The sequence below is a fragment of the Oryzias melastigma genome, linkage group LG1, assembly GCF_002922805.2.
Source record: "Oryzias melastigma strain HK-1 linkage group LG1, ASM292280v2, whole genome shotgun sequence".
In the NCBI taxonomy this organism is placed as follows: Eukaryota; Metazoa; Chordata; class Actinopteri; order Beloniformes; family Adrianichthyidae; genus Oryzias; species Oryzias melastigma.
In genome coordinates, this window is record NC_050512.1 from 14,022,701 (window position 1) to 14,043,393 (window position 20,693).

The 20,693-nt window shown below is 37.8% G+C and overlaps 1 protein-coding gene across 2 annotated transcripts in view; it reads right to left on the minus strand.

Annotated features, from left to right (window-relative positions):
- tll1 (tolloid-like 1) overlaps positions 1-20,693 on the minus strand; it is a 54,293-nt gene that overhangs the window by 24,417 nt on the left and 9,183 nt on the right. For both annotated transcript variants that reach the window (XM_024259615.2, XM_036212084.1), the window contains 7 exons: positions 5,194-5,313; positions 5,002-5,079; positions 4,031-4,204; positions 3,814-3,931; positions 2,044-2,222; positions 1,526-1,631; positions 1-125 (listed from right to left, as the gene is read on the minus strand). In XM_024259615.2, the coding sequence (XP_024115383.1) occupies positions 1-125; positions 1,526-1,631; positions 2,044-2,222; positions 3,814-3,931; positions 4,031-4,204; positions 5,002-5,079; positions 5,194-5,313 (900 nt within the window). The remainder of the gene's footprint in view (positions 126-1,525; positions 1,632-2,043; positions 2,223-3,813; positions 3,932-4,030; positions 4,205-5,001; positions 5,080-5,193; positions 5,314-20,693) is intronic.

The following is a 20,693-nucleotide window of genomic DNA, read 5'->3' on the forward strand; positions in this document are numbered from 1 at the left end:
CTGGACATCTATACAGCTTCCTTGCCTGTGCAATGTCTCCTTTGCTGAGTCTGGTCCGCTGGCCGATAGCAGGCCGGACCCCGTTTTCGTCTCTGGATGGAAGAATGGTGTCGAGGAACATCCCACTTAAGGAAAAGGACAAGCAGAAGATAAAATATTACAACTCTCAAATCTATCTTTACAAGCACAGTGAACAATGTTATATGTTCTATATGTGTGCTTCTAATTTAAGAGAAATAGATCATCAAGTGCAACAAGTTTCTCAGTAGAGTTTCTTTTACGTATATGCAGGCTTTGTTAGCATGCTCTGCTTTTGATTTCAAACAATTTTTACAATGTTGTCATAACTGAATTATTAGTGGTGTATTAACATGTCTTTGTTTAAATTAAAAAAACGAGAGTTTCCTACTACAGTGCCTATTTTTCACAAATCTTCCAAAAAGGAAGAACTGCAAATGTCATAAATTACATCATAAATAATCAGATGTCAAAGATTTGGAAAATACAAAAGGTAGTTGCGGTCTTAAGCTGTGTTCACACCGGCCTCGGAAACCTTTAAACAGCCACTTCCAATGAAAAGTCTACATAAATGCGTGTAAACGCGAGTTTCAGGCGTCTGCTTTCAAAACCTTTGTAGTCACGCATAGCTACACATGTTTTTACAACCATTTTCAGCTTTACATACAAAACGCGTGGTCATTGAAAGTGTGTTGCAAGCTAAACCATATTAACTTTGACCGATCAGGGTCTCAGATTTGGTAGGGACTTTCTACATTAATGGAAGGGCCAAGTAGTTGAAATTGATCATGAAGGGGAAATGTATAACTGTGGTTTTTACCCGGTCAGAATTATACAACACCAAGTCTTTGTGGAAAAAGAGAAAGAAGAAGAATCACCTCCTTGTTTGTTTATTATGAACACCATGGGCTAAATGCACGTTCAAGAAGGTAATCCCCGGCATGTACTTAGCATTAAACAACCACCACTAAAGAAAACATCAAAGAAGTTCATCTTCATTCCATGGTTTTTATCTTTTATATTAAGTTACCTTTGTAAAAATAACATTAAAAACCAAACTATAACCTTCACATTAAGCAGTTTTTTGTGTGGTTATATTTTGTATGTATTGAACCTAAAAGCTCAATCTTCAATGCCAGAAAAACGTTGCTGCTTATTGTTTTGTAAGTCCACTGTAGACATTTTTGCAGTCTGTTCAATCATTCTTTTATGCTCCTCTGCAGGAATGAAGCATTTATGAGCTGCTTCAAAGTGACAAACACAATTGAATCCACTTGCTCTCAAACATGCTTGCCGTGATACATATGGATTGTAAGTGTGTTGGGAAAAAACAACCAAAGAAAGTTAGAGACAAGTTTTTACTTTAAACTGCTGACAATAATAAGAAAACATCAGAAAAACAATGACAGAATATGTCATTTTTCCTGTGATAAAATTGGAAACACACATAATTTTGTTTGTAATAAGTTTTGTAAATTTGAAGAAGAAAGGTGTAGCCGCTGGTTACCGTGAGAAGGTGTTCCTGGCGTAGTGCATGATGCTATCAAAATCATATGGTTCTCCCAGGGAATTCACCTCCCCTGGCTCCATCTTCAGGAAATTGTATTCCTGCCCTGGATATTGCATGCCGTGCACACAAACATAAAACAACATATTTTCATGAAAAAAAATCTTCTTTACAAACTCAGAACAAAAAAAAAGACAAACACGCATTTTAAGGGCATTGCTGAAAACAAGCTGTTGTTGGAAGTGCGAACAGGTTTCTAAATAAAACTTGTGTTCAGCTCCAACATGTGTAATTTAATGTCACACCTGTCAGGTCGCACTGTTGCTTAGAGGATTTAAGGTGAAGTGACAGATTACTGTGAAAACCATCTAAGTGACTTCACAGCCATCAAAAAGCACTTCCACACTCAGACGTGAGTGTGAATTTGTAATGGACAGTCTATGAACGCTGTCACTTGTCTGTGGATGAGAAACAGCTTCAAACGGAGACACAGGTGCCTTCTGGGTAAGGAGGCTCACCTGGCTGGATGTTGTCCCGGATGATGGTCACATGGTCGTCACGGTCGGGGCGTGTGTGCTCATGCCAGAAGCCTATGACGTGACCAAGTTCATGGACCACGATGCCGAATTTGTCACAGTTCTTGCCTATGGAGATTGCCTGGGGTCCGTTGCCACGACGACCCACATAGGAACAACATCTAGGTAACAGAACAAAGAGAAAAATAAACAATGTATACAACAATTTTGCAATAAAGGGAAAAAAGCTTTCTACACACATACGGTAAAATATTATATATAAAATATTATAATATATAGACACATCAAATACACTCCAGTAGATGGGAATAAACCGCAGAAATTCACACATTATACTCAACAAACACACAAACCCCTTTTTCTGCTTAGCAGAGACATCGGTGCCAGCCCAGCAAATCAGATTAAAATTATCCAGTGAGCTGATTGCAGGATCAGGATCAGGAGTCAGAGAAGAACATGAGAAAAAAAATCTGAATTTGTGATTTATTTAGTTGGATTTTTCAAACACTCAAAAAACTTTAAAAATATATATATATAAAATGTGATAGAAAACAGAAACTTCAACTGTACTGTTTAATAAAAAAAAATATTGATTTTGATATTGTATTATGTTGAAAGGTACTTTTCATATGTAACTTCTTAAAACTCACTCCAATCATCTTTTAATCTCTTTTAAGTGTTTCCAGTGGTCTTCTAAATTTTAAAAAAGTGAAACCTTGGATCAATTAACAATTGCTGAGTTGCTGAGTTGCTGAGTTAAGTAAACCATCAATTCAATATTTTAATTTGATGAAAATGAATCATTTTAAAGTAACAAATTACAAAACTGTTGTTAATTGATTCAATGTTTCCTAATTTTTAGTGTAGTTTTTGCAGAGAGGTAAATGTTTGCTAGAAATTTACCTGTGAGAAGTGGGAGGGACCGTTGGTGTGTAGCAACCCCGCCCCCCTTCCCCTTCCTGTTGCTAGCTCTCTGTTTACACTCCGTACCGCTAGCTCACTCATTCAAGCTAACACTAACGGTGCAACAAAAATGGCGAGCAGTATTGGAGCTATCCAGCCGTACAGTTCTGATCCAGATGACAGCTCAGAGGAAAATAAAGATGTACATGGATCTAGACCCGTACAAGTGGATGCATCAGAATCCATCAATACGTATTTTCAACTACAACTACAATATTTTCTAAAATGCATTTTTTCTCTGCTTCTGATTCACAAAAATGTGAATAAAGAAATACTCAGAAAAAAACTATTTTAAGCTTAACTTTTTTTACAAATGTCCTCCATCATCAGAAAAAAACCCTTAAATGTGTCACATATTCGCCAATTTGAAGCACTGGAGTTCTTCCCAGACATTTAAAGCAAAAGTGCTAAGCTGACTGCTGCATTTTTTAACCCTCTATTCAATATGTCTTGGGAGGAGGGGGGCAAGCCCAACTGAAGCCTCACAACTTACAACCACCATGGAGTTAAGTGTCACCACTGTACAAACACACTCTGACCCCACCGTGCTGCCACTCGACAGAACAATGCACTTCTGCCGCGTATGAACCAGCGGACTGCAGGAACATACAAACACTTCAGCGGAGTGGTGTGATTGGTGGGACGGGGAAACAGCAGCAGGACAGGAAGGAAAGCAGAGCCATTGTTGAGTGACCGCTTCGTCTCTCACTGTGACAAGGTCACTTGCGAATTCGAGGTACACAATCACACACACAATCCAAGATATACAAAGACGTCTTCCAAACTCACCCACAGGGTCTATAGGTGAAGACTATGTAGCTTTCTTCGTCTGTCTTCTCAATGAAGGTTACGCATGTTTGCTTCTCCCAGTGACGCATGGCCTGCTTGAACATGGCCCTCTGACTACCTGAAACACACACATTTACATCCTGCTTTTACACAATCACACTTGACGTGTACTTTACTGCTGACTGGTAATAGGCGACAGCCTAGAGGGGCTGCTTACCAGTGAAGTTTCCTCCGATGACGTACGGAATGACTCCCCCGGGCCATATCCTTTCAGCTCGGGATGTGGCTGCTCGAGGAATACGACTCTTCATAACTTTACCATTATTCAAAGCTTTCGCAGTTTGACTCTTTATGCTAGTGGAATCTTTGCTGTTGTTCTTGGATAAATGATCTACAATGAGAAAGTTAGGGTGATAGCATAAGTCTAATTTAGTTTTATTCATTTTGATGAAAATGTCTTAGTAATTGTAATATTCAAAACACTTATCTCATTTCAAAAAGGTTGAGAACAAAAGGTACATCAGAACGTGAAAATGAGCATTTAAAAAGAAATTATAGGGGCAAACTGGACATGAGCGGACTAAAAGTCATTCAATCCCATTTGCTAACAAAAAGTTTCAACTTTTCTGGTCCCAATCTGGAAAATACCAAAACATGAAGCGTTATCAAAACTGCCAGCTATTACAAGCCTTGAAGATGCAAATTGTTGATTTGGTGGAGTTTTGCAGCTACAGAACCTGAATATTGCAATAATGGCAGATCAATCAAGAACAACAACAGGCTATGGACACATCAGCCATGTGATGAACTAAACCAGGGGTGGGCAAACTTTTAAACTGGATGAAAACCCAGATTTAATTTAATTGAAAATTATTTTAAAACAAAACACTTTTGAGTTTGTATTTAAACATTTGTGGCTTTTACTTTCAATTTAGAGCCAATTGCATTGATGGATTGATGTCCTGAAGGGAAAAACTCAAACTTAGAGAAATGTTACGTTTATGTGGTGTTGGATCAATATAAAAAATGACAAATGTTCCTTACGTTCTTGCTTTTATGTAGAAACTAACGAATTAAGGTAACTTTAGAGCTGAAGTGCAACAATAGGAGTCAAGGCTTTAAAAGTACTCTTAACAAAAACAGATTGAGTTAGTAATCCAGACATTCCAGTAGCTACAAACTACTTACCAAAGCCGTATCTTCGTATTCTTTCCAGAAGTAGGTATAAGGATCCTTTTTTCACTGTTTCATGTTCTCCCACGCCACCTTATATAAAAACACATCTCTTTTACTTTGCTGACTGTATAAATTACTTTGAGGTAAATAAATGATGAAGTATCAAAGGGAGGAAGATGATGATAAAATATTGCCTTCACTTACCAGATGTGTGCCCCTGCTGATGTGAATGTGTATGTGTGTGTTGTGTCAGGTCTATTGTTCGGTCAATCTGGAACATGCGCAGGTCCTCCTCATCTAAAGCGATGTCTCCCCAAAATACAGCTGAAAGTAAAGAAACAAGTTACACAAGTACAATAATCTGTTTTGAGCTAAGAAGAATCACAGAGGAGACGTTTGTATACAAGTTTGTAATGCGTATCCACAAGTTTCAAAGACTTTGTCCAGTCAGGTGTAGTTGACCACATTTCCTGTGTTAAAGAGTAAAGCAAAGCAACAAATATAAAATTTCCACTATAAAACAAACATTTCCTGCTTAGTTTTTCAGTAATCCTTCTCCCTTCACCATCTGCATTTTTGTCATATTGTAGTTCTCACACTTTCTCACAAAACTTTAATGTTCCTGTCTATTGTTAGACAAAGCACATTCTTCTCTGTACACTCATCACTGCACCGACAGCGTAACAAATCAGCCACTAACAATGCAGAAATAATGATAACCATCGATAGATGATTAGATGCAAAGGTATGACCATCCACAGGGATTTAAGACACTGATACGGTCACAATGGCCTCGGAGAGGTTTGCCACTTAGTTAAACAGGGTTGCTACTAAAGGAAGTGGGGGTCAGGGGGCCATTGTGTTCAACTCCATTCTATTGTTGAATACTGGAGCAAACCATAGTAACCACGAAAAATACCACCAGATACAAAGCAGGAGTGGAAACTGATGTTTTTATTTTGGTTTCATAGTAAAACCGAAACTAAAAAGATGGAATAAAACATAAAATTAGATAATATACATACTAGAACTTTTTTACAAAATGAAATTGTACAATTGTAAGTTCTAGGAAGAAATTAGACATTATAGAAACCTAGAATCATGCAATTTATGTTAATTACTATACAGCTGATCGGAAGACAGCACCAGTGACCGTGTTATCCACACAGAGAGAGGGCAAATATTGAATTAAACCTCAACAATTCTAATGGAAAAATATTTAACGGGAAGGAAAAGAAGTGGAGAAACTGAAAGAAAGGGAGAAACAAAAAGCTGAGCGCGGCGCATATTGGCACTGCGGATGTGTGTGTGTGGGACAGAGAGACAACATCAACACAAAACGTAAAGAAAATTAGATCATTAGAAACGAAAAAACTGGAATCAATTGACTTTTATTGATAGTATGAAAGAAGAGAGTCTGTAGGAAATAATTCTATATGGCTCCACAACCAACATGTGCAGACACCTGAGAACTGAGATAATCTTCTCTAACACGGAGCAGATCATTACTGACAGAAGAACCAGATTACATCCTCAAAGCTGTGACACTTTTGTCTGTCTTAACGTTATTGTGAATAAAAGTCTTTATGTATTGGTTTTGTACACTTTAATTTGTATTTTGGGTTGTCGCTGCAGAGTTTTGTATTGTTCACTTCAAAAAGGAAAAAGCTTAAAAATGTAGAGTTAAAAACTGAATAGTTAATAGTTAGTTCTTTTTTCATTTATTTGGTAAATTTTATCTGGATGGAATAAATAACAGCATATACATAACATACATATATATAAATAAAAACATGTTTACATTAGTTATGGATTTTGTGCATAATCCTACATAGTAGTTGATAAAAAATGGAATATAGCAAAAAACAACCTAAAAAAGACATTTGTTAGCTGAAAGAGCCGCTGTTTACAACGAGCCAATGTAAAAGAACTGAGTCTCTGAGAAGAGCCAGAATTCCTATTCACTTCTGTGTAAGGAAACAAGTAAAAACCATTGTTTTTTTTATTTTTCAAATTAAAAAAAGAAAAAATAATATAAACTGGTTATTTAGAAGTTTCTAGAAGTTTTTAAAATTATTATTTAATCATACTAAAAGTAAAATATTTTGAAAAGATATCTGTTTAACTTGAGCAAATTGACTAATGATACTAATTATATTTGCAACAGAAAGTTGTAAGGGGGGGTAAGAGAAAATAATTGAGTAGCACTGGGTTAAAACATATTAAAAATCTTTAGGGTATATAACATATTTCTTTGAAGGGGCATCCCAACGTATTAAGGTCCAAAAACTGGGCTGGTAGTCTATATATTATGAAAACTTACTTGGCAGTGAAATAAGTGGGTGTGCCTTTGTCATAAAAATGTGTTAATATAACACACTTAAACCTTATAAGTGGTCTAGAGAGACTTGTTACAGCTGTTGGCTGTTAAAGCAGGAAAACTATTACTCCTTCAACATGCAAGGAGTAAAAAAAAAAAAAGTGGTACGAGAACGGTATTGTTAAGTTGTGGTATTGGTAAAGGCCTAAAGAGTATTATCGTTAATCCTCTGTCATTTTCCTTTTTGTACCTTGGAAACTTTAATGCCTCTGGAGAGATTAGGACTTGGGATAGTTCACGAAAACAAGGGAAACTACAAAGACTTGTATCTTTCCAGGAAAAAGGAGCTGACACAAGCAGATATGCAAAGCGAGAAGAGGAAGGGAAGAACAAGGATAGTAAGTTTGGCCTATTGATTGGGGTCTTGTTAATTTACAGAGATACCATAAATAGCTCAAAGTCAAGTCGGGGTGGGGGGTGAGGAAGGGTAAGGACAGCAAGGCAGAGTGGGGAGATGCAGGAGGAAACGTATTGATCTATAAACCCCAGGACGTCCCATGAGGCCTCCATCATGCTGGCCAGGTCCTTACGGTTTGCCCTTCAGCAGGGGCACTGCAGCAAACGCACATACACTCTCAAGTATGCAGAAACACAACCTCAGTTGTAATGAAAAGATAAAACGTTCACCATCTTTTCTCTTTTACGAATTACTTTTCACAGGGAATGTTGGAAGCACATTCATTCTGTTCTTTTTCTCTTTATTCTTAATAAACTGTAAAGTCAAAAGCAGTAAAGATTAATTGATTATATGATGTTCTCAGTAAGGTGCATTTAAAACAGAGAATGCACACACCTCACTAAGATCCTAATTAAAAACTATGAAGCTCTACTCTTGGTTTGTCTTCACATTGTGCATGAACATGAGGAAGTATATGAGCTACTCCAGTTCTATCAAGTTCTCACACTGTTAGTTTATTGTTTTATCAAAGACGGATTAAACCGACGTGTTTAAGAAGTTCTGTGAAAGTGGCTTTGTTAAAGTTAACCCTTTGGGAGCATCAGTTGGAGCTGATTGTTGGTCATTTTAAAAAGAAAAGCGACAAGACAAAGCACTTTAAAAATGCTGGCGCTGATCGCACTTCACAGCAAGCTTTTAAACTGCAAAAGCTGTAAAATTGATGCTCCACCCAAGACTTTTATCCATCAGCCCTGTCAGAGGAAAATGAATCTGTAAAAGGAGCATGTTTTACTCTGACCAAAGGCTGTGGTTTGGTTTAATTCACAGCTTGTAAAACAAGTCTGGACATAAAGGATCACAACAGCCATCAAAGCCTCACGGAAATTTATGGGCAGTGTGTTACGAGAATGCACTTCTTCCAACTGAGGGCTCAACTTGCAATTACCATTTCAGGCAATGCACATGTCAGTTGTTAAAGCAGTGTAGTACAAGTGAGAATATTACTCAGTTTAATTTGATCTTAGAATAGTTTTCCTGGGCTGTGTTCTTTAAATGAAACTAAACACAAAAACGTCTTCTAACACAAGCACCAACACTCTTGAAATGCCTCTTAAAACATAGTGAAATCTGGATTAAGACCAAAGTTTGTTTTTCTCAGATAATCTGATTTGTTTGAGCTAGTTTGAAAGCCCATCTGCAGCCCCATTAGCCTAAAAATATTTTAGGCCTTTGTCACAATTGCCCTTAAGGGTATAAGAGATATCTGTGGGTAAAAAATGAGTAAACCTGTGCTGGGCACACAGATGGTCCACATGAAATATCACAGTCGTAGACCACTCTGTGAGCTCAAACAGCAAAAATGTTGATGTGCTATAGGTGAGGGGTCGTGGTGAACACTTAAACAACATGCATGGGTAAGTATGTAGGGTTGAAGTAGCAGATATGCAGACACATCATTTGGATTTTCCATCTTTTACAACCCATGGAGTTGATAAGTGTTCACTCCACGTGTGCAGTCTGACTGTTAAGTTGCATTCACACCGGACGCGATCTGCGGCTGGGGCGTCAAGTTTAATTGTTATGTCAATGTACAGACACAATCTGAGGTCCTGCGGCGTGATTTATGCATCGTGGGCGGCAAGATTGATGCACCACATTAACCAATTAGGGACTCAACTTTGGGCATGTGACGTTTTCAGTGACTCGATCGAAGGGTAGAAAAAAAAATCCAATATGGTCGCTCAATGGGAGGATTTTTGTCCTGAACTTCCATTCATTTTCTTAACCCACTTGGGCCAAGGGGTTGCCGGAAACTGTCCTGGTTACTGATGGGTGAAGGCAGGATGCACCCAGGGCAGGTCACCAGCCTGTCACAGAGCTCATGGAGATGGAGCGATCAAGCCCGCTTTGCTAACCAGCCACCCGGTGGACAGCATAGCGAGCAAATGAGCGTTGCCACCCAGCCGGTCCCTGGGCTCACAATGCCGGCCTACTGGGCGTTTAGCTGCCCGGCAGATAGAGTAGGCGCAATCGCCCCAGCTCCATGGGCTAATGATTTTTTTTTTATTTTCATTAAGACAATAACAAAATAAAAAGATCCTCCATTTGTATTTTTTTCCCTTTTGGGATAACACTCAAACTGGGACACAGACAGACGGAAGTAACATTTAAAACAACCCTAACCAGAGACGGCTTTCGACCGGGTTGAATGGGAATATCTCTGAAACTCTGTGCAGATTTGGTTTTGGCAGTTCCTTTCTGTCTTGGATTAAGCTTCTATATGCATGTCCCTCTGCTGTGGTTCTTACTAATAGTACTTACTCAAAACCATTCAGGTTGCACCGCGGTAAGCGACAGAGATGCCCACTTAGTCCACTTCTGTTTGTCCTTGCTACTGAGCCATTGGCAATAGCAGTTAGGAACAACAGCTCCATTCATGGCATTTCAAGGTGGGGTAATGAACATAAACTAACCCTGTATGCAGACGACCTTTTGTTGTTCATATCCAGAGTTGAAGAAACTATCCATTATTTTCTTACTCTCCTGACTAAATTCAGGATAGTGTCACAATATTAACTTAATCTACACAAAAATGAGCTGATGCCACTTAATTTATCCAAGTCTGTCCTTTAAAAAAATGACTCTCCTTTCAAGATTGCTCAACATAGTTTTGTTCATCTTGGCATAACAGTAACAAGAGAATTTTGTAACCTTTTCAGGGAAAACCTTAACAAATTAAAGATGTCTGTACAACAGGATTTATCTAAATCGTCTCTTCCTTACCTCTCACTGGTGGGAAGGGTAAATGTAATCAAAATGTCTATACTACCAAAATGTTTTTATCTATTTCAAAGCCTGCCTGTGTACATCCCTGACAGATTCTTTAAAGAATTAGACCCTATCATTTCATTGTTCATATGGAAAGGTAAAAAAAAACATGTCTTCGCAAGGAGCACCTACAGAAAGCAAAACGTGAGGGTGGGCTCTCACTTCCTTACGTTTGCTCTTATTATTGTGCTGCTAATCTGTGCTGTTTGTCTTTTTGGGCACATCGCTCTACCAATGTTGGCCCTCCTTGGGTAGAGATGGAAAAACTTTCCTTTGGGTCCCAGTCACTGCCATCTGTAATGGGTGCACAACTTCCATTATCTAAACTTCTAGTAATTCATAACCCAGTAGTACATGATTCAATCAGAATAGACCATCAATTCAGAAAACATTTTGGATATTTAGAATTAAGTTTGGTCTCTGCAGTGGCATTAAATTAATTCTTTGCACCCTCATTATTAGATGTTACATTTCAGAAATGGCTAAATGGGGATATTAAAACTTTTAACGAAATATTCTTTAAAAAATAATTTGTTACTTGTTACTGCAACTCTTAAACTATTCATGCGATTAACTTGAATCCACTGATTCTGATTCTGAGAAAAGTGAGAAAAGGAACTTGCGGTAGTCAAACAAATGAAAATACAGGAGCCAAAGCCATGATGTAAAGGGGTTAATACACACGTAAAATTCATTTTGAGTGAATTGTGATTCTTCTTTAAGCATCCTATGGTTTGATATAAAAAAACTGGTCTTATAAAAGTTACTTCTTGTAATTGACCATATGTTTTTACTGTAAAATATCAGAATGAGGGAAATTCTGTATTTGTATGGGTTTAAATAAAAGCTGGTGGTGGCCACCGTCTCCACGGTCCAGTATGGTGTAAACTGCACTTGAGCAGCACTCAAGCTAAAACTTCCAAAGTGTGTGTTCTTTGTGAGTACTTACGATGGAATAACAATGAGCTACTTCATTTTGTAAGGTGCTGGAATGTGAAGTGATGCTGGTGTTTGTACCATCAGTAGTCCAAAAAGGTCTTAGGCCAAGACCAAAGCAGCACACACTCCCAGCCTGCAACAGCAGACGGGATGATCTAATGTGTGTGATGAGATGATATAATGTCTGCGTTTTCTTTGGGGAGAATGTCAAACCTTTTTTAAACCATGATAATTACAAAAGTATACCCTCAAACCAAGATTCGTTAACAATACTTAGGATCCCAGACACTGGCAACGACTACGTTTCACTGAAACAATGTCGTGTCCAAACCTTGAAACTTGTGTGTGTGTCTGATTAGTGTAAGCACCGTTTCTTCATGCATGAACGCAATATACAAAAAAAGGAAAAACAGATGGCAGGGCTGCAGGCAGATCTGGAATGACCCAGAAACAAAAACCCTCACTGATCACACAGAAATATATCAAACACAAGAGAACCTCTGGCTTTTATGACTTCTGAAGTAGAAATACTATTCTAGAAATTCTCATAAATTTAACTTTTGGGTTTTTTATAAAAGGGAAATGTTCCATCAATATTTTAGACATTCACAAAATATATAAAAAGAAACAAAAAGCAAGTTTCCATAAACCATTTGTCTGTTCTTAATGATCTTAAATTTAAATGATATTTACTAAATAAAATAGAAAATCTGGGACATAAAAACAAAGTCTTGTGTGTTTTTTTTTAATTGTCTATATTATCAATTTGAAAAAGTAAAGAGACGGTGACATGTTTGGTATGAGGTAGAATAAGTCAATAAGTCATGACTTGCTCACATAAAGACAGACAGCTCCTGTGAAGTCCTAATCACTTCACTGTGACTCTCAGATTCCTCTTTAGCAAGTCATGGGTTTGTGCAGCCAAACACAGGGAGCACCATGACTCATGGTGTCTTAAGTGTGCAGCTAAAATATTGATGGATGGTTGTATAAAGAAAAACAGTGCAATTCATGAAACCAGTGGATCCTTCAGAAGATTCTCGTTCGATTTCAGAGTACTTTTTGTGCCTTAGACAGTCAAATTTCAGTTAGTATATCTAATGATGCCATGATATTATTTCTTATTTGTACATATCTCATAAAGATATTGTTGTAGAGCTTTTGATCTCAATAAAGTATAAAGTTGTTACCCTGATATTGACTCTGAGGCAACTATCCATTCATTTCCTCAACCTGGTGAATCCCTTCTGGGGGCCATGGGTTACCAGAACGTAACCTGGCCACTAAGGGGGTAAAAAAGTTTCAATTCAGCGAAATATCGTGATACTTTATTTGGCAATACTTGTATCGATTTAAAATACGGCCAAGGCGATATTTAATTATTATTTAAGGGCAAACATATAGTTCAGTCTTACTTTTTCCCCCTTAAATGTTTCTCAAAGAACTAAAATAAAAGAACCATGAATTTGAGGGGAAATTAACTTGTTTATGAGGCACAGTTTCAGTGCTTAATGTCCTGATCATTAAATAACATGTATTTTACAATGTTACTTTTGTGAAAAATATATTAATATTCACATAATTATTAATTTAAAAAAATATATTGTCTGGTACTGCCTTGGGATCTATTGGGATAAGCATCATATCTTTGACATATGTATCGCGATATGTATCGTATCACCAAATTCTTGTCACTACACACCCCTACTGGCTACTGTTGGGCGAAAGCGAGGTACATCCTGCACAGATCTGAACTAGCAAATGTAAAGGGATTCTTCCAGAGGATGAATGAGTGACTCCCCTCACATTTTTTTAAGAAATAACATCACTATGGTACTTTCTGTCAAAAGTTGACTTCGAATTAGTATAGAGTCTTTAGTTAAAAGTCTCTAATATTTGGTGAAGAGCAGCCAGAGATTAACAAATGCCTCATTATGAGAAAAAAAAGAACCAACTCAAAATTTTGGCTACCTTTAGCAAAAAGTAGTATATTTAAGTGTAATACAAGTATACTATATTAAACGTAAAGTATTATACTCAAAGTTTATTTTTCAAACTTTTATGTATCTATATTTTGTGCACTTAAAAATGTTCCAATTAAGTCTGAAGAAGAATCCGTTTAGCATACTCCCAACACTACACGTACATAATCTTATGCTTATAAGTAAACTTAATAAATACATTTCAAGTGTACGACTTTTTGTTAAGGGGCCTACTGTACTATGCAGAAACCCAACATTTCCAGCACGAGAATGCGCTCTGAAAATTTCAGGCCGAGCAAACACATTCCCTATTTTCTTTCATTCCTATAAATAGCATAGTTAAAAATATAATATGATCTCTGCTTCTGGTTTTCTGGGCCAGAAAGCACAGTGAAGCTAATTTGTGACTTTGACCATTTTCCTTACTATTTTTAGAAAAGGTTGTGTCCCGTTAAAGCAGCTGCTACAAGGAACTCTGGGGGATTGGACCAGCTCATTAGAGGCTTCCTCAGTAAATCAACCTGAAGCCATTGTTCACCTGTTTTCCAGGACACTGGGGTTTTATTTTAACAATGCAGCATCATAAAATGCAGCTTTTAAAACCACAATGTACAGTTAAAATAAAACATTATTACAAAATATACTGAAATGTCTTCAAATCTAACTGTGTTTTTCTATACGCATCTGCTCATTTGAAGGTCTTAGTCTTAAGTATTTAGAATAAAAAAAAATGTTGTTACACATCATGAAAGCAAATCAATGTAAATATAAGAACAATGTAACCTGTTTGTATAAGAAAAAATATTTTTTATTTTTTTATGAAAATAAAAATCTTTGAATAAAAAAAATCTCAATAGTAGTTAACATTGATAAGATGGTAATTTTTGGATCCTTCTCACATTGAGGATCTATATTATAAAAGAAACATCACGCCACAGAATTACTAAAGGTTTTCCATCATGTTTGAAAACCTGCAGTCTTAAAGTGGTCTGAATGGAGGAGCTTCATTCTCAAGAAGGGGGACCACAATCCATGTGGGACAGGCTGGGACATTCCAGCATTTCACAATTACTGAAGAGAATGTGAGAAAAGAAGAAGAAGAAGAAGAAGAAGAAGAAGAAGAAGAGAGGGAATTACAATGAAGTTTATTAGACTCTGAGTGAAACACACTGCTGGGGATTTGAGTCTGGCGGTGTTTAATTATGTGGAAGTGAATACCTGCCTGAGAATGAACACTCACACCTCATAAACACACTGAGCCTTTGGGTTTGAATCCTTGCAAACACAATAAAAGAAAAGGAAGAAGTAAAAAAGCTGGAGGTCAAGAGGAAATGAAGGAGTACACTTGACATTTATGGGTGGTTTGGAGTTGTGTTTCTTTAAAGTCCCACTCCGGTCATCTTTTGATCTGTTGTAAAATCCTTCCCAGTGTTTTATTAATTATGATTATGCTGTTTATAGCCAAAATGTTAAAAAGACGTGTTGCTTTGTAGGACATAGTTTCTGCAGAGCGACATTAGTTCATTCAAAATTTGCCTCTGAGTTACGTGTGTATGGAGAGAAAACAGACTCACCCCAATTTGTGTGTATGTGTATTTTTTTGTATGTGTATGTGTGTTTTCATGTAACTTTGAATTTGAGCGTGCGTAATCAGCTATGCGTGCTGATCAACTATGTCCGCTCTCTGAGTGTCGAGGAGGACCTCACGCCTCCAGCTCGTGGAAGAGCTCTGAAAACCTTAGTGTTGAGTATTTTAAAAACACATATTTAGTATTTTTTGTATTAATTATCAGGCATATCTGTTTAAGAAAGCAGGAAAATATCAAGTTTCACCATATATTATTCACAATTTAAGTTCAAAGCGGCTGGAAAGAAAACCCAGCATTCTAGCAGCATTTAAACACATCACTTACAAACATCATGTTAGTGTGTAAATGCGGTTTTGTGTGTGTAACAAGCAATTTGTGCATAATATTTAAAGATTAGTCTGTGTACTTAGTTTCAAGCTATTGTCATTTTTAGTTGTGCGTGTGTAAATTGTATTTTGTATTTTTATGAATTTCATATTTTTTTTTACTTATTCACAAAGCGTATTGAATGAGTTGTGCTGGGTGACTTGAAGATACATATCGTCTGGGCAATAGAAAAATTTCTATCATGCCAGTTTTCTTCTATGGTTTCAATTATTTTTGTTTAGTTTTATTGCTGAACTGTTGTGCAAAAATCTTTTTTCTTACTAAGAAACTTGAAACTTTTGTTCCCTTAAAAAAATGTTTCTCATTTGTAACTATTCAGTTAAATGCTACTTGAAAAAATAAAGTCAGAGAAAAGTAAATACTGAAATTTTTGTCAATTTTATCAGAGAATTACTGAAAATATACTTTATTGTGGTATATCGTGATATATATATCGTTATTGTGTTATAAAATATTCTATATCATGATATACAATTTTCACCATATTGCCTAGCATTAGTATGAGTTACAAATAAAGAATTACACACACACAAATCCAAAGTTACATACTAATAAAATATTGCGCATGCACAAATCCAAAGTTATGCACAAATCAAGAATTACGCACGCACAACTTGGAATGAGTCTATTTTCTCTCCATACAGGTGGGACCATTGGTGCAAGCAACCCCATCCCCCTCTGTTGCTGAGAGCTCTCTGTTTACTCCCTCCCACTAGCATACAGCCCATCAGCCCATCAGCCCCCCAACCCCTCCCCCAAAACTGAAATTACTGTTGCAACAAAAATGGTGAGCAATTTTTAAGCGATCCAGCCGTCCAGTTTTGAGCAGATGCCAGGAAAATAAAGACATACATGATCTACTCATCCACAATTGGTTGCATCAGAAGAGAGTGGAGCAAGGAGCTTTTTCAAACAACACTTTTTCACAAAAATTTGAATAAGGAAACTCTCAGGAATGGAATTTTAAACTTAAAATCCTTCATATATATCCTCCATCATGAGAAAAAAGCAACAAGAACATGTTAAAAACATCAAAATCTCAATTTTCCATGGATTGGGTTTTTAAACTGGTTGAGGTGAATGATTTGTCGCCGCTAAAAAATACCATCAGAAGGTGACAAAAGCCCCATCATGTTTAATAATTGAGCAATGTGTGACAGGTGGAGAAAATCTGACTCATCGGCTCTGCAGCTCCACAACAACAAACCCGGGGCTCTCAGCACAAAGCCGTCACTTGTGCTGAGGGGAGTCCTGAGGAAGACTTCAGAAGCTCCGTGGCAAAAGCACTCTGCCTGGGAAAATCCTGTTTAATATAGTATGAGTGAGACCAGTTGCTTCCTTACCACACACACAAACACACGCTTTGCTTTAGCTTCTCTTCACTGAAGAAATGGGGGAAGGGCTGTACAGTAGTCGAGCTCTTCAAGATTCGAACCAGCAGTTTAAGATTAAAGTTTCAGTTTCAATTTTTCCCCTTAATCAGAGTTAAATGTAATGTTTTTCCCAGATAAAAAAAAACACACAGACACAGGAGTAAACTCTAAATTTTCAAGATCAATCTCTGACCATGAGCCTTTGAGGATACACTGCTAGACCTGGGGGAAAATTGGATTAGACGTGTTTACAGCAACTATCAACAACCTTTCATATGAAAAATGCAAAACACTTTTCTGAGGAAAACTGTGCAGCCTGTGTGCACATGCTGTGGATCTATTGCTTGGCACAACCACAAGCTTCAATTTAGCCCTCAAACTTTAAATAAACAGACACAGCGGACATGTGTGCATTCAAGTCTGTAGTAGTAAAGATTTGGGAAATACAGTCCTCCATGAAGTGGTTTTCTGTTGTGTTTGTAGCGACTTTACTTATCTGGTGAGCAGGCAAGTTTTTGTGCATTTTTCTAGTTCCCTTTTAGTTAGATTTTGGTGGTTGGGTTTTGTTGTTGGAGTTTGGCGTTTGACTTTGGTAGTTATTCTTTTCATTAGTCATTTCCCCTTTTTTGCAGTCAACATCAGGGCATGTTTGACTTTAACGATCATCATAACTTGATCAACTCGCTCCCTGCTTTTGTTTCTATTACCCAAAGTTCTAATCCCCTTTTTGCTTTTCCACATGTGTCTCATTCACCAAATCACCGAAAAGTATTGACTCGTGATCTGAATCAGCTGTCTTAATCACTTGCCCCGTCCACAGGTGGATAAAATCAAGCACTCAGGCATGCAGACTGTTTTTACAAACATTTGTGAAAGAATGTTCAGGAGCTCGGTGAGTTCCAGCGTGGAACTGTCATAGGATGACACCTGTGCAACAAATCCAGTCGTGACATTTTATAACTATTCCACAGTCAGCTGTCAGCTCTATTATAACAAAATGTAAGAGTTTGGTAGCAACAACAACTCACCCACCAAGTGGTTGGACACGTAAACTGACGGAGAGGGGTCAGCGGAGAGAGGTCATAATGCAAAGAGGTCGCAGACTTTCTGCACAGTCAATTTCTACAGAACTCCAAACGTCATGTGACCTTCAGATTAGTCAAAGTACAGTACGCAGAGAGCTTCATGGAATGGGTTTCCATGGTCGAGCAGCTGCATCAAGCCACACATCACCAAGTGCAATGCAAAGCGTCTATGCAGTGGTGTGAAGCACGCCGCCACTGGACTCTAGAGCAGTGAAGACGCCTTCTCGGGAGTGATTAGTCACGCTTCTCCATCTGGAAATCTGATAGACCAGTCTGGGTTTGGAGGTTGCAGGAGAACGGTACATTTCAGACTGCATTGTGCTGAGTGTTAAATTTGGCGGAGGAGGAATGATTGTGTGGGCTTGTTTCTAAGGAGTTGGGTTTGGCCTCTTAGTTCCAGAAAAAGAAACCCTGAATGCTTCAGAAAACCAAAACATTTTGGACATTTCCATGCTCTATTGCAGTTTGGAGGAGGCCCCTTCCTCTTCCAACATGACTGTGCACCAGAGCACAAAGCGAGGTCCATAAAGACATGGAGGACAGAGTCTGGTGTGGATGATTTTGACTAGCCTGCACAGAGTCCTGACCTGAGCCTGATAGAACACCTTTGGGATTAATTAGAGTGGAGACTGAGAGCCAGGCCTTCTCCACCAGACCAATGCACTTTTGGAAGAATGGTCCAAAATTCCTATAAACACACTCTTCAACCTTGTGGACAGCCTTCCCAGAAGAGTTGAAGCTGCAATAGCGGCATAAGGTGGACTCACATTGTATTGAACTCAATGTGTTAGGAATGAGATGGCACTTCAGTTCATACTACTGTATTTACCAGCATTGGTTCCAAATCCGACCTCAACTCATCAAGAAGCTCCAACACTGCAAGGGTGGATATGAAATAGCCCATATCTCAGGAATCTTTGCCTCTGGCATCCAAAGTATTTACAAAAGCAAAAAATGTGCTCCCGTTCTTGGTTTTCATTGTACCAACACCTCCTCCTCAAAACAAGAACTGCAGGAATTTTTGCATGAAATTGTACCAGTTTGTACCTGCCTGTCATACAAAATACAGATGAAATCAGTGGTCTCTTTGTGTTTAAAATATGACACACACCACATTGACTCATTTGCATCTGTTCCAAGTTTCTAGCCATTCTGCAAAGAATGCCAATATCGATAAAGGTTTAAATTAGAATGCATGTGCTACTTTATCGTTTTACATGTGGAATTCTAAATTTTAAAGCAGGGATCCCCAAACTTTTTCTTGTGAGGGCCACATAGTGGTTTTCTTCTCTGATGCGGGGCTGGGATCAGTTTGTAGGCTAACGAAAGAAGCGTAAAAATCACAGGATGCGTCTGAACTCAAACATTTAAAGTTTTAGAAAAAACCACACATAACTGGATAGGGGTCACAGACTGCAGAACAGTCTTAATTGCATGGCCAGACTAAAGGGTCGGATCGGCCCGTGGGCCGTTATTTGGGGACCCCTGTTTTAAAGCATCCCATTGACAACAATCTCTGCCATACCTGATTTAGGAAATTATTTAAAAAAAAACATGATGTTTTTTAAAGTTTCTTTTTGAAAAACTTCTTTAAATTCACACGTTCAAAGTATAGGGAAGAATCATATCAGACAGAAAATATTTACCTCTAAAAGACCTCATTTCTAGATCTGTCATCGTTAACATGGATGTTTTACCATTAAGAAATTCTAAATTTTGCTTCAATAGCTTCAGCATCTGTTAAGCCTTGAACCAAAGCAAACCTCTGAGCTTTGAATGTTTGCCCACAGTCCATGAGCTTTGTTGAGATGTGGAAAGAGAGTTAACAACTGCTAATACTTTAAGAATAATCTGAAACTACAGAACAAAAAATGACTAACTTAAAACAACATTGGAACTGTAATGCAGATTGAATTCAGTTTGCTGTTACTTTCCAAATGTTCTGACTTATTCACAGCAGTTTGCATGACATATCTCTGTCACAATCCAGTGGATTACTTTGATGAAGATATTTTGATCTTTTCTGATCTTGAAGACCTTATAGTCACAAAGGCTCTTCTGGGTTAAAATGGTCTGTTTGCAGGTTAAAAATGGGCAAATCTATCAAACTGTTAAACTTTCCACACACGATAATAATATGTTCCGTTTTCATGACACCTCTTGAGTTGGCTGTACGAGCCTCAGGGGAACTGCAAGACACACCAGTCTATGACCTCCTACAGGCCCAGATAACCCCTAAACCAACAGGATCCATACAGCTCAACCTCAGAACGGGTACATGTGACCATGGCTTTAAAGTCCCTCTGCAGCTATATCTATGTCATTACTAGTGGTCTTTAAATTATGGCTATACAGTTTTTGGCTAAAATCTAAAAGCAAGTGTCAAATTTATGAGACATGTTTTCTGAAGAGCAGCAGTAGTTCATTAAAAATGTATATAAAGGTTTAAATAAACCTTTTCTGATATCCCATCATCACTTTATTTACTCTCTCTCCCAATAGTTTACAGCCAAACACAGCTCCCAACCTCACATTACCGGTGCAACAAAATGGTGAGCAAAATCTGAGACATATCCAGACATACAGTTTTGAGTCAGATGTCAGCTCAGATGAGGAAAATTAAGATCTATTTGTCTGCAAGTGGATGCTTCAGCATTGGAGTGGAGAATCAAATGAATCAAATGAAATTATCTTTTCATGTTTTTATTAGGGGTGCACGGTGGCGCAGTGGTTAGCGCTCTCG